The sequence below is a fragment of the Dasypus novemcinctus genome, chromosome 1, assembly GCF_030445035.2.
Source record: "Dasypus novemcinctus isolate mDasNov1 chromosome 1, mDasNov1.1.hap2, whole genome shotgun sequence".
Taxonomy (NCBI): domain Eukaryota; kingdom Metazoa; phylum Chordata; class Mammalia; order Cingulata; family Dasypodidae; genus Dasypus; species Dasypus novemcinctus.
The window spans coordinates 101,700,071-101,714,227 of record NC_080673.1 but is presented as its reverse complement, the minus strand read 5'-3'; the positions used below and the strand labels follow the sequence as shown (position 1 = coordinate 101,714,227).

Genomic DNA, 14,157 nt, shown 5'->3' with positions numbered 1-14,157 from the left:
TGAACTTGCAAGCTAAGGAATGTGATTTGTTAGACTTGCCAAATACCCGTTTGGTTTTTCAAAGACGCACATATTTACAAAATCGAATTCGTGCCAGTATTTCTTACATTTATCTTCTATAATATTTTATTTTCACTCAGATTTATTCCTTAAAGCCCCAGATATTTAACTCTAGAATGTACTTTTCTTCTCTGGGTATTTCTATTGAAGAGATTGAAACTCCTCATAATGAAAACCTTTAAAACCAAATATGGATCTCTAAAAAGTTGACCTATATTCTCCCAGTATTGCTGGGAGAGAAAGAATTAAGTGGAGGCATTTGACAACTAGCTGACTATCCTTCCTTTAAATTTATCCAAAATTATTTAAGAAACATACTTCCTTTGTAGTTGTTCTGCATATCAAATTATAACCTTTAAATAAAATTAGACAATCTTTAAAAATCATCTAGTGTTACACAAATTAGAGCTCTTATCAACATGATATTTCTGCACATTTTGATAATACAGTATCAAAATATTATGCCCCTTTGTCCTTAGGAATCACCACCTGTTTCCTGAAAAGCCAAATATCCAGTGGTTAAGGGACTGTGCATGAAGTAGGGAATACATGTAGGATTCCTCTGCTTCTTAGTTTATCAGGGTTGCAATGACAAATACCACACCCTGGCTGGCTTAACAACAGGAATTTATTGTTTCATGATTTCAGAATCTAGAAGTCCAAGATCAAGGTCCTGGCAAGACCATCCTCTCTGCCTAAGTCTGTAGCACAGAACCCCATAGTCTTTGTGGTTCCTGGCTTCCACCTCTCCATCCTGTCACATTACAACCTGTCTTTCCCTGGTCTGCTCCTCTAGTTTCCAACTTCTGACTTCTTCCTGTGGCTTTCTTTGACTACATCAGAATTTCTACACTTGTTATGAAACTTAGGACCCACCCTGATCTGATTTGGCCACACTTTATCTAATATTAACATCTTTAGAATGTTCTGTTTACAAATGGGTTCATACCCACAGGAATGTAGGAATGTAAATAGAGATTCCTGGGGTATATGATTTGATCCCCAACATGCCATGACATTAGGGTATGTGCCCCCTTTTGTTCATCATCTTTTTTTTTTAACCAGAGGAGGAAAGTTTAACATGGAAATATGTGAGTCTTGGCTTAGAGAATTCCATATCCTCTCACAGCAACAGCTTTAGGGTTTACTGTGTCTCAACACCTCTCTGTCTCCTTTAAGAAGCTCTTCATGATAACTGGTGCATTATATACATGACAGTCCTAGACAGACTAAGAGTCTCTAGGATAACATCATAAAATGGAAAGCACACAGACTATGGAGTCAGACAGAAGAGGTTTGGATACTGCCTCTACCATTTATGCCCTGGGTAAATTGAGCCTATTTTTGCTCTTCTACAAAAATCATATGCACCTGAAGAAAAATGCCCAGATCATAAGGAGAGCTATTCCCTACGTTAGAATTTTGTGGCCAAGCACCCCTTTTACAAACTACGGGGACTTCTTAAGGAATAAGGTGGTGAAAAATCATTGCAGATGTGCGGAGGGCCCCATTTCCCAATGACTTAGAACATTCAGGAGTAACATATTACATCACAAAGCTCTGACATTTGGTGATAAATTTTGTAATTTTCCCCTCCAAATTTCCACTTTTTCCTCTGAATTAAAAGGTACAAATAAAGAAATACCTGGGACAAAGAAAGAAACAAACAGAAAATCATATGTGCCTGAAAAGTTGATTGTGAGGATTAAATGGAGAAAACAATTGTCTTTATGTTCAGGCATACAATATATTTTTGTTTGTTTTTTGTGCTTAGCCTCTGCAGAGTTTTCAGTTTCTTACCCCCAGAAAAGTTCTAGCTGCTGCTTAGAAGCCTCACCATCACTTAGAGAACAGAGGGGTAGCTTTGTGTCACGTATGTTTTATTAACTTTTCCCTAGGTGGTCCTTGAAGCTCAAGGACTGGAGGCCTTAATTGCAGCCACTCCCGACGAAGGGGAGGAGAACCTTGACTCCTATGCCGGCATGTCGGCCATCCTCTTTGATGTTCAGCTCAGACCTGTCACTTTTTTCAACGGATACAGTGATTTGATGTCCAAAATGCTATCAGCATCTAGTGACCCTGTCAGTGTGGTGAAAGGACTTGTTCAGCTAATAGATCATTCCCAGGTAATTCATTTATTCTGCAAATATTTTTCAAGTCCCTGAAATGTGCCAGGCACATTTAAAATGTACTCAGTGCTCAGAGGAAATGAGATAATGCTCCAGCTGTCTCGGAGCCCACATTCTAGTAATTCAACCCTTGTGATATTGTTGCTTTTTCCTCTTTTTTTTTCCTTTGCTACAGGTAAACAGGTTTCATTTGCATTTATTTGTTGACTAAGTGATCATCTCACAGTTGAGGCAAAAGTGGAAAACTTGGCAATGGAAGCAAGGAATTATGGTGATAATAGCCTAGGATGTAATAGAGAGCAGAGTAGCTTTGCCTGCTCACTGGATTTCCTAACACAAGGGCTTTGAAGGCAGTACTATCCTGAAGGCAGTAGCTGAACTAGATAGTTTTATAAATTACAGGTGATATGTATAATGACAGTGATGATAACGATTCATATAGTTTATCATTTTTATGTCTGTAAAATTAGCAGAGGCACAAAGCAACCTTTGACACCAGCCATGTGTTTCAAAGAGACTCTTGACCTGAACTTCCCATGTTTGCAGAATCTTGAAATGGTTCTTACATTTTAAGAGAATAGGAGTACTTTCTTTCACTTGAGCCATAGTCTTCAGAATGGCTTTCCAGTATTCCTTAGCTCAAAATCTGACAATATTGTACTAAAGTCTCACAATACTCTCTTCTGTATAGTTTAGATTTAAGTGACCAACATACTATAGGATGGGAGTGGTCTGACTAACTGGATTTCCTGAGAAACAGAAGAGGGTTAATAAAAATATCCTTTGAGTTTGAATATTTGATGCTTATAGTCTTTTTCTTTAATGGCTTGATTTATTCCTTGTCTTATTAAGCATAGCAAAATGAGAAATGGAATATTTGCTAAATAAGGTTCTTAAAGGGAATCAGAGAGATTGCTAAATGTGAATTATGTAACTAATTCATATTTATAATATTAAAATATATTAAGGAGATTAGATTAAAATTTTACAGACTCTAGGACTTACTTGGGAAGTTTGCCTTTGCAGTTTAATAAATCCAAGGGAAATAGTCCAGGTTTCAATTTTGCCTCTAAAATCCCTTGCTATGTGCTTTAAACCATTTATGACTTACTAAGTGAGTCATTTGGAACAGGTGATCCAAAGATTTTACCAAATTTTTGCTTTTTTTGCCAGATTATTTGAAAATTCTAGTTGGGTTCTAGTTATGAGATCATAGACTTTAAGAGCTGAGGGAAACCTTTGACATCAGTTTTTACTAAAACTCCTCCAGAACACCATTAGCTAGAACTAAGTAATTTAAATTCTCTTATTTTATTATTCCTCATATCACTTCAGAAAAGCTGTATATAATAAAATACTTAGTTTAGAGTGGCTTAACCAAATAAAGTATAATACATAATTGGAAGTAGGTGACCTAAAATGATATAGTGCCAAGATATAAAGATCCAAATTCTTTTTCTTTTAAGCTCAGTCATCCTTAGTTGTAGCTTTTATCCTCATTCTTGTTGCCTCATGGTTCTTTGACAGCCAGTCTACTTCCAGCACTGCTTCCTCATTTCCAGAAGGAGAAAGGGAGGAAAAAAAGGCAGCAGAGTCTGCCTCCTTTCCCAGAGTTATCCCAGGAGCCCTACCAAGAATATTATTGGCCAGGATTATGTCATATGGGCATCTTTAGCTGCAAGGGAAGCCAGTAAATAGTTTTGGCAGTGGGTGTATTTACACTCTGAGCAAGACTGTGTTTCTGTTTGTATGGATGAAAAAAAGGATAGACAACCATCAACGACAGCCCTATCCCTTAATTCTCATGGTCCCACATGAAAATAGCAGTTTTCAAATTATATTACAATTTAGCATTGTGTGTTTCCCTTGCAGTATTTCCTAGTGAGATGTAGTGTTTCCTAGTAAGATGCACTCTTAATGAAAAAATCCTCTACAAAAGGTATAGGAATGCCAAGGAAGTAGTTCAAATTTTAAGGGACAGATAATAACAGTTCTATGCCACCTATAAATAATGTGCACCCAAAAATGCCTGGTGATCTGAATCTGGGTGTAAAATTTGATGTACACAGACTTGTAGTCTAAATCAAGAATGATGTACTTTTCTACAAAGAGCCAGAAAGTGAATATTTTAGCCTTTGAGGCAGGCCATATGGTCTCTGTCCCAACTAGTCAACTCTGCCATTACAGTGTGAAAGCAGTCATGGGCAATATATTAATAAATGAGTGTGGCTGTGTTCCAATAAAATGTTATTTACAAAAATAGCCAATGGTCAAAGTTTCCTGCAGGCTGTAGTTTGCCAACCTCAATCTAGATTATCTTATAGGATTTTGCTATTCATTAAGTTAGAATACCTAAGGCAACTTCTAAGAGAAAGATCATTCCTTAATTCTATATTTCACGTGGAATGTTTGATGTTATTATACACATAAGCTGTTTGAGGCCCCCTGGCTCTACAAAATACTCCAGTAATGCTATCCCAGCTACAGAGGCACATACCACTCTAGGTCAAGTGCTGACATTGAAAGAAATCTTGGCAGTGGGTAGCCTGTCACAGCCACCAGGGCAGATGGAATTACTCTGTGCTTGCTCTCTCTCTCTTTGGCTAATATGATTACTCTTCAGAGGACAAAGTCTGATGAAGTCAGCTTAATAAGGGGAATCCTCTTTAGCCAACAGAGAACATATTTTCCTGAATGGAAGCATGGATAGGCTATCAAAATGTCAAAGTCTTAAAAGAAGCACCTTTGGAACCAAAGGTAAAAGATGGAAGGGGTCACATTAGATACAAATACAAAGCCTCATTATCTTGTTCTTCTAGTTCATAGGCAAGAATTTAAATATACACTCTGGGTCAAACAAGGACATAATCCTATGCTCTATCTTTTTTTGCAGTATTTCTCAGAACAGACTTCCTTGCACATCAGGAGACAAATGAAAAGTATGATTTCATGATAGGCATGTATAGAGTAGAAAAGTCACCACAGTGGAGCCAGTCTGTATTTTCATTCTGGCTCTATATCTAGCCTCTGAACCCAATTTCTTCCTTTCAATCTGTGATAAATCAAGCTGTGATAATTCAATATGTGATACAATAATGGCAGTTAGTATGGAAATTGAGATGTAAAATGTAGAGCTGTTGGCATAATAGATGCTCGAAAATTGTTAGTCCTACCTATTTTTTTTTCTGATGACTTTCAGTTTATTTTGCACAAGGAAATATGCACATGACTAAAGAATAAGACAGTATAGAATGAGTTAAAATAAAAGGAAAGAGCTGCTGTCCCTCTGCTTCCCCTCCAGTGCCACCTGGCCTCACCTGTTACCACATGCCAGGGATCAGCAAACACGAGGAGGGATCACACCTATGTATTTAATACCCGTCACTATATTGTTCAGTCCATTTCACAAGGGAGACAATGTCCTGTTGGTGGGTTCCAAGAAAATTCCTTTCTGATTACAAATAGAATTCCTCCACAGTCACTTTGCATGAGAGAAATGGAGTCTTCCCAAAAAGTCAAGGCCCACACTTTGGGGGAAAGGCTCTTTCCCCACAAAAACACTTTATCTAATAGCTATGGAGGGAAGCAGACTTGGCCCAATGGATAGGGCATCCGTCTACCACATGGGAGGTCCGCAGTTCAAACCCCGGCCCTCCTTGACCTGTGTGGAGCTGGCCCATATGCAGTGCTGATGCGCTCAAGGAATGCCGTGCCATGCAGGGGTGTCCCCCGCATAAGGGAGCCCCACGCCCAAAGAATGCGCCCTGTAAGGAGAGCTGCCCAGTGCGAAAGAAAGTGCAGCCTGCCCAAGAATGGCACCGCACACACAGAGAGCCGACACAACAAGATGACGCAACAAAAAGAAACACAGATTCCCAGTACCGCTAATAAGGATAGAAGTGGTCATAGAAGAACACACAACTAATGGACACAAAGAGCAGACAACTGAGTGGGCGGGGGGAGGAGGGAGAAGAAAGAAAGAAATAAAAAATAAATCTTTTAAAAAAAAAATAGCTATGGAAAGTTCTCCTCCATGGTACTTGATGTGTTTTGACATCCACCTAATGAATTGTCAGTGGAAAGGTCAAAGTCCACATCACAAAACTGCTGGGCAGATTAACAAGATTATGATTTTCAAACTTGGGAAGAGAAGAGCAAATCCACAGAAAGGAATACTTCTAAACAGGGCATATATAGGGTTTTTGGGAAAAATCACAATTATAATACAAATGCAGAGGTCTGATATCTTGTTCCTGTGGTTCATTGCACATAGGTTAAACTTCGGGCATGATTATTGTGGTTTTCTTTACATAATTTGTATTCCTTTACATTAGTTATGATGCATAAGACAACTCCTATATCCTACTTCAACCACATTTTGCTCTAGACCTAATGTAGCTTTAAGGAATCTTAGGGCTATCTCTCAGCATATCCTGATCATTGCATCCTATGCCTTCATCATCTAAAGTGTGTCTTTCAAACTGAAAGTAGGTTCATGCAACAATCATACTTTTTTAGTACACCTGTAGTACTAAAATGAGATTTCCTGCCCCATTTTTTGGAAAGTGGAGAGAATTCGGGGAGACCAACACTATCCTTTCTAGAAAGTGAAATCACGGCATTTATAGTTGGCAAATGCAGAGCTTGTTTAGTCTGAGTAGGTCAGTTACATAAAGAAGTTAGTCATGCTGCCAGTGCCATGAACTTAAGATCTTTGGAGGAAGATCAAAATTGAGGATACAGAGCCAGTATCACTTCCAACACTGTCCCCAGGCAATCTAATTCTAATCCAGCTATAAAGGTTTCCAGCCAACATCACCCCAATCAGAGCACTGAAAATGCAAGATTTAAGGCTAAATTCTGGCAAATAGCACAAAACAAAGGTTTTCAGGCAACCACAAAATTGCTCAGTTGGATTATGTTGGTAAGTGCTTACTGTCAATTTAAAAAAAAAAATGTTTTCAAGTTCGTGTTGGACTTGACTGCTAATTGGATGTCATTCCAAATGTCAAACAGCAAAATTATTAAGGCTTAATTAAATGGCTTGCCTTCCTTTCCGAGCTTGATCTAGGTGATTTATGGGACTTTTTTTTTAACTGTTTCAGCAGTTTTTTTCTTGCTTTTCATTTGCTACCAGGATGCAGTTGTCCATATTTAATGCAGCATATCACTAGAGAAATGTTGAAGGCCCTAGGAGACAGCCTTGCTTAACTTCCTGCACTCCAAAGCCACACGTAGATTTCTGATAGAGATGCTTTCATTTTCCCTGGTCCAGTGGTTCTTGAATTTAAGTGCATCTGAATCACACAAGGGATTATTTTATTTACTTATTTTTAAAGAAGTCTTAGATTACATAAATGTTGCACAAAAAATATAGGGAATTCCCATATGCTCCACTTCTTCCCCCTGCCATACTCTCCCACATTAACAACACCCTTCATTAGTGTGGTACATTTGTTACAATTGATGAACACATATTGAAGCATTGCTACTAACTGTGGACTTTAGTTTACATTATAGTTTTCACTCTGTCTCACACAATTTTGTAGGTTATGACAAAATATATAATGGCCTATATCCTTCATTGCAAAGTCATGCAGGACAAGTTCAGTATCCTGAAAATGTCCCATATTACACCTATTCTTCCCTCTCCCTTCCCTCAGAACTTCTGGTGGCCACTGCCTTTGTATCAATGATAAAAGTTCTTCCACTACTAGAATAATAAGTCTATAATAGAATTATAAGTCTACTTTAGTCCATTGTTTAGTCCCCAATCTTGAGGATTTGGGGATGTGATGCCCACTCTGTTTCTAATTGAGAGGGAGCTTAGATACCATAGGGCAGATGGATGGAACTGTACACAAGGGATTGTTAAAACATAGGTTACTGGGCCCTACCCTCAGATTTCCTGATTCAGTAGGTCTGGGAGGGACCTGAGAATATGCATTTCTAACAAGTTCCCAGGTAATGCTAATATTGTTCATCAGGGAACCATGCTTTGAGGACCATTGCTGTTCATGAAGTATTGTAATCATTGACGAACTCTCTTCTCAACTGACACTTTGATTCTGTTATTTTAATTGACTAAATTATTTAGCACATCAAAAGAGTCTGTTGCTGGTGATCAAGATTAGGATAAGGTTTGTCCAAGGCTAGAGAAATATCCAAGCATCAACACAATCCAAATGACATTATCTACATCAGGAGGTTGACTGTGGCTTTGGAAAGAGGGTTGGCTAAATTGAGCTATTTACTTATTTGTTTGTCTATCTAGCTATCTAGCTATTTATTTCTTTATTTTGCCTTTAGGAGATTCAGTTGCAGTCTGGACTAAAAGCCAATGTGGAGGTCCAGGGTGGTCTAGCAGTTGATATTTCAGGTTCAATGGAATTTAGCCTGTGGTATCGTGAGTCCAAAACCCGAGTGAACAATCGGTAAGAGTAACATTGATAATGCTCTATGCAAAAACTGCTGAGATATATTTTGTTAATTTTTTAACCTTCTGACTGATCAAAATTTATGCCTTTCATTAGTAATCATTAACTCTTAGAGGTGGAAGTAACAGTGGGAAGTCATTCAAAATACCTAGGACAACTCAGACAGCTGAGGATCTTCCTACTTTAAAGATCCCTGAAGATCATGTCCTGTGGATGATGGGCTCATCTTCTCTTGCTGTTTCCACATTAGCTTTGTTGACACTATCAGGAAATTTAACTTTGAAGCAAACTTTTTAGCTTATCCTTCTCATTGTGGTTTAAACATTTTGTGATTTTTTTGCCTTCAGGGGAGAAACAAACAAACAAACAAAAGACCATCACTTCTGGGCAGAATCTAAGTCTTAAACATTAAAAGTCCTTAAGTTTTTTTCATCAATCTTCCTTTCTAAACAAAATGTTCTCTGCTACTTTAGTTTTTCCTAATCTATTTGAAATGAACTGAAATTTTTATTTTGAACATAAAACAAGGTCTCTGAATCAGTGTTTTAATCAAAACAATTATTCCTCTGTTTGCTATGGTATTGAAGAAAAGGAAATGGAAATGTAGTTCATTTTTTTACTTTTTTTAAAATTAAGAAATATGGTGGGGAAGAGGTGAGATTGGAACTGGCCATAAGAGATTCAACAATATAACTTAGGACTTTCTACTTTTTTGAAGTATTTTCAAACCAGACCCCAAATTAAAACAAATTGAATTCTTTGCTGAAAGAAATCAGTAACAGCTACTAAAAAATAGCTCAGATTTTTAAAAGGGCATGGTATCTTTAAGAATCTACCTTAAGAATCCACCTTGTAACTACTCTATGTTCCATTTTTCATTTGTTCGTTCATTCATTTAAACAGTATTTCTTAAGCCTTTGCTAAGTATAAGTCATTTTGAGGTACTTTAAGGGATTCAATGATTAAAAAACACCACCTACACCTCTGATCTGTTTTCATACTGACAACAACAGCAACAAGGGTTTTAAATAATGCAAAAAAAATTAGTATCCCTATCAGAAAAACCATGGATATATGACTTTGGTATATTTGTGGAATAATTTCCTACCACTTCATTTAAAGTCTATAATTAAATTAAAGTGGTCCTGGAGACAGGCCTTCTACTGGCACTGTTTTTCCTCTACCTTATCATCCAAGCCATACTCTCTCACCAGTCCAGTCCACCCAGTTCTCTGGATCATACTGGAGTACCCACAATATTGTTTCTTCCTGAGAATTTAAGTGTTTATGGCCCATATATAGTATCAAGTGTTCCTGGTAAAACACTATTTTTTCAAATATCTTGGCAACCACAGATTTATGTCTTCAGTGTCTACTTTCAATAATGAAAGTGGAATCATAGGATATAAGAGCTACGTAGAATTGCCAACAGAGAGATACTTACCAAGAAAATTGTTATAAGCATCAGCTGATTTCTTGGTGTTTAGACTTCCTTTTAAGATAACTTAATTATTTCTGACCCCCTGAGAAGACTGGATTCCAGGTACATCTTCATCTTGGCCTTTGGTATCCTCCTACCAAACAGTAGTAGTACCTGACAGACTCTTCTTTCCCTCACATAGAGTTGAAGGCTGGGGAGGGCTAGGGCGAAGTGCAGACCCTTGCTGCCCAGTCCCTGGGACTAATCAGGCCCTGGTGACCAACAGAATTCTAGGTCACCAATCAGTCCCTTAAGGAACCTTAAGGTTTCCTTGCATTCATCAGCATCATTAGTTCAGACCCTGTGAAATGGTAGCTGTTACTACAGCTCAGTTTAATGTAATGTTAATAGAGGTTTTTTGTCCTAATTTTTAGGGTGGCCGTAGTAATAACCGGTGACATCAGAGTGGACTCCTCGTTTGTGAAAGCTGGCCTAGAAACCAGTGTGGAAACAGAAGCAGGGCTGGAGTTCATCTCCACAGTGCAGTTTTCTCAGTACCCTTTCCTGGTTTGCATGCAGATGGACAAGTCTGATGCTCCTTTCAGGTAAGAAGCTGTGCTCATGAAATGGTCTAGGTCCATCCCCAGTTTACTCCATTTTGAGCATTGAGTTTCAGAATTATTAGTAGAAAGACAGTGGTAGAAAGTGAAAGACAAATGAGTAAAAGAAGTATTGATAAGACTAAGAAAAGTCAGTTCTTAGTATACCAAGAAATGTTAAGGATTAATACATGTGATTGTGGAGATAATATCCTATGCTAATCCAGAAATAACTTATCAAGGAAATGAAGGCATTTGATTTACCTTAGGATTGTTTCAACAAAAATGCTGAGTGAACATTTACTATCTGGAATCTTCACAATTGTTTCCTGGACAGAAAATTCAAAACAAAACACCTACTGACCCATTTATCACAGTTTAGGGCTCAAATGAACTTACAGTTCTCAGATATTCCATACAACTGTGATTTGACCTTGCTTAAGGTTTAGCTCAAGCTTGAGACTTGGGGATTTCAAATACATTTTTAAAAATATTTTCAGTAGGATTCTTAGTGTCCTAAAATGCAAACGTTGACTTGTCCATATAAGTTTCTCACCATTTCTTCCACTCCAGAGCTTAACTCTCATTTTGCACTGTATCCTTTGAATCTTGTACCCCTTATTTATACTACCATCACACAGAGCTAGAAGGACTAATAGAGTAGCACTAACTCTTCTTAGTAATTGTAGAGGTCCCCTTGACATGCACTATAACCATTAAAGTAATACAAAATACTTTAAACAATAAGTAATTGCTTTACTTGTTTAAACTTGTGGTTTAAAACAACAAGCCACATCTGATTATCATCTCTGATGAGGTGGCCAGTGTCAAGCAAGTCTTTATTTTACTGATATATTACAATCCATATAAAGAAGGCATAAATTATATAAATATGAGGATAAATATGAGCAGGTAATGTTTTTACAGTATAAAAGATGGTGGGTTTTACTTAGAATATTAAACTATCACTAACACTAACTTATGTTGAGAATATGCTTCCAAAACTGAATTTAAAAAAACAAACAAAACTTCCAATTGTGGAAATGCAGTCACCAACAACACAGTTATCTGACTAAATTATATGATTCCACATTTCACTCGAGTCAGAATTCTAGGAATGTTTCTCTGTCAGCATTCTCAGCTTAAGTCCAGTGTACTTGGTACTTAGCAAAAAGGGAGTGCTCCCAAGGTGGGGTTCCTGGAATGAGGAGTAGAAGACAAAGCAAGGCCTGAAAAGCTTAACAGCATTTCCAGAGAGTTGAAAGAACTTAAGTCCTTTATTCAAGAAAAATGTATAGCAGGACTCCCATATTTCAGGCAGGGTAAGTATATCTGTGGGTGCGCAAAAAGAAATGGGAAGAAGAAAATCATCCCCATTCATGGGACTGGTAAAGTTTGGCACTTAAATCCTATCTCAGATTGCTTTGAAACTGAAGCTTCAAGTGTACACTTAATAATTTGACTCCGACAGATGTAGGATGAATTTAATATGCATGTAATTTTGTTGTTATTGTTATGCAGGCAACTCGAGACAAAGTATGAGAAGCTTTCTACAGGCAGAGGTTACCTCTCCCGAAAAAGAAAAGAAAGGCTAATAGTGGGATCTGAATTCCCACTCCATCAAGAGAACTCTGATATGTGCAAGGTCGTGTTTGCCCCTGAGCCGGCGAGTACTAACAGTGGTTGGTTTTGAAACCAACTGAAAGGTGATATTTCACTTGAATCTGTCTCCCCAAAAGGGATACGATGTGACATGCCTAAGTACTTGTTCTCTGAGAGCATAGTGTTTACATATTTACCTGTATTTAAGATATTTGTAAAAAGCTATGAGAAAACACAAATGATTAGATTAGCATACCTATTCAGTATACTACCCACAAGTGTTGTTTTGAGTGAAAACAGGGGACACCTTCAACAACATTTTTAGTTTTTTTTATAGATGTCTCAAATCCCATTTTGTACCTGAGGATAGTTATGCTCAGGAGAAGCCAATTTTGTTTCATAAAGTTTCAATGTATATGAAGCACTTTCTGGAGAGAACCTTAAACATAGTTTGTTTTCTACCAAACATGTTGCTTAAGCAGGAAAACTGGGCCAACTTTTGAGGGGTGGGGAGTGGAAAAGGGAGAGATTTTGAAGACTTTTATCAGCCAACTTCAAGAATTAATATTTACCTCTTTTGTTGTTAATTTTATTAAACACTGTTAGAGGACATGCAGAGTTAAAACATACAATCTCATCATTCTGTTGACCACATAGCCAGGTTTCTAGAAGGAAGCTTTTCTGTCCTCTTCCTCCAGCGCTACAATATTGGACTTAGTACATAGGTATTAGAAAACTGATGTAAGAAACTCCATTTGATTTTTCTTGGCCTATGTCTCTTTGAGACTGAAATGTGCTACATTGTCCTTTATAAGGGACATATTCATATATTCATCATTTTATTTCTGCTTCATTTGTTTTGCTGTGGAAGCTCTAGTCTGTTTGATCACAATCTGCACAATAGTTAGTATAGCTGAGGGAATTTAATACTGCTTCAAGAAACTGAAGGATTTGGATTGCTGAAACATGAAATCAAGGAAAGAATGTCTTTATTTGTATGAATTAAAGGAGTCATGTCAAAAATTTTCAAATATTTATTAATAAAACAGACACATGTGTTTATAGTGATACACCCAAAACATGTCAGCTGGTCATATGTCCATTAAGTATATCTTTATCTGGCACACCATTTGTTGTAAATTGAAAGTTTAGTTAGCACACCTTTTGTTATAAATTGGAAATGAAATATGGATGAAATAAACACATGGAAATCCTACTGAATTCATTTTGTCTTTCATTACTTTGAATATTGCATTTTCCGTTCCTATTACTTTCTGAGTCCATATACATCTAAGTCACTGCAGCTCTACAGAAGAGGCCAGATTCCCTAGATGGGAGGTATCTTAGTTTCCCAACTTCTAAAATAAATACCATAAATGAGTTAACTTAACAAGAGGAATTTACTGGATTACAGTTTCAGAGCCTAGAAGACTTATTTCCTCCTAAATTGGTATCTGCTGGCTAACTGGCCATCCTTGAGTCCTTGGCTTTTCCATCACATAGCAATGTACATAGTGGCATCTTTTCCTTCCTCCTCCAAGTTCTATTGACTTCTAGCTTCTCGCTCTTCCTGTGGCTTTTTCTCTCTATGTCTAAATTTTATTCCGTTTATAAAGAACTCCAGTAGTCCAGTACTCCCAACTTGATTAATTTGGATACACCTTAATTAAAAATAACACCTGTCAAAGATCCTCTTTACAATGGGTTCATAACCACAAGAAAGAATTAAGATTAAGAACATCTCTTTTTCTAGTGTCCGGGCATGCCTAGGCGATACTACAGGTTTGGTTCCAGACCACTGTAATAAAGTGAATATTGCAATAAAGCAAGTCGCTTGAATTGTTCAGCTTCCCAGTACAAATAAAAATAATCATGCTATACTGTCATCTACTGAATGTGCAATAGCATTA

At 37.4% G+C, this 14,157-nt stretch overlaps 1 protein-coding gene across 1 annotated transcript in view; it reads left to right on the top strand.

Annotated features, from left to right (window-relative positions):
• The window catches only part of MTTP (microsomal triglyceride transfer protein), a 69,120-nt gene extending 55,657 nt beyond the window's left edge, over positions 1-13,463 (top strand). The window contains exons 16-19 of the mRNA XM_058294946.2: positions 1,959-2,186; positions 8,499-8,623; positions 10,481-10,651; positions 12,167-13,463. Of these exons, the coding sequence (XP_058150929.1) occupies positions 1,959-2,186; positions 8,499-8,623; positions 10,481-10,651; positions 12,167-12,338 (696 nt within the window). The 3' untranslated portion in view covers positions 12,339-13,463. The remainder of the gene's footprint in view (positions 1-1,958; positions 2,187-8,498; positions 8,624-10,480; positions 10,652-12,166) is intronic.
• The last annotated feature ends 694 nt before the right edge of the window (positions 13,464-14,157 follow it).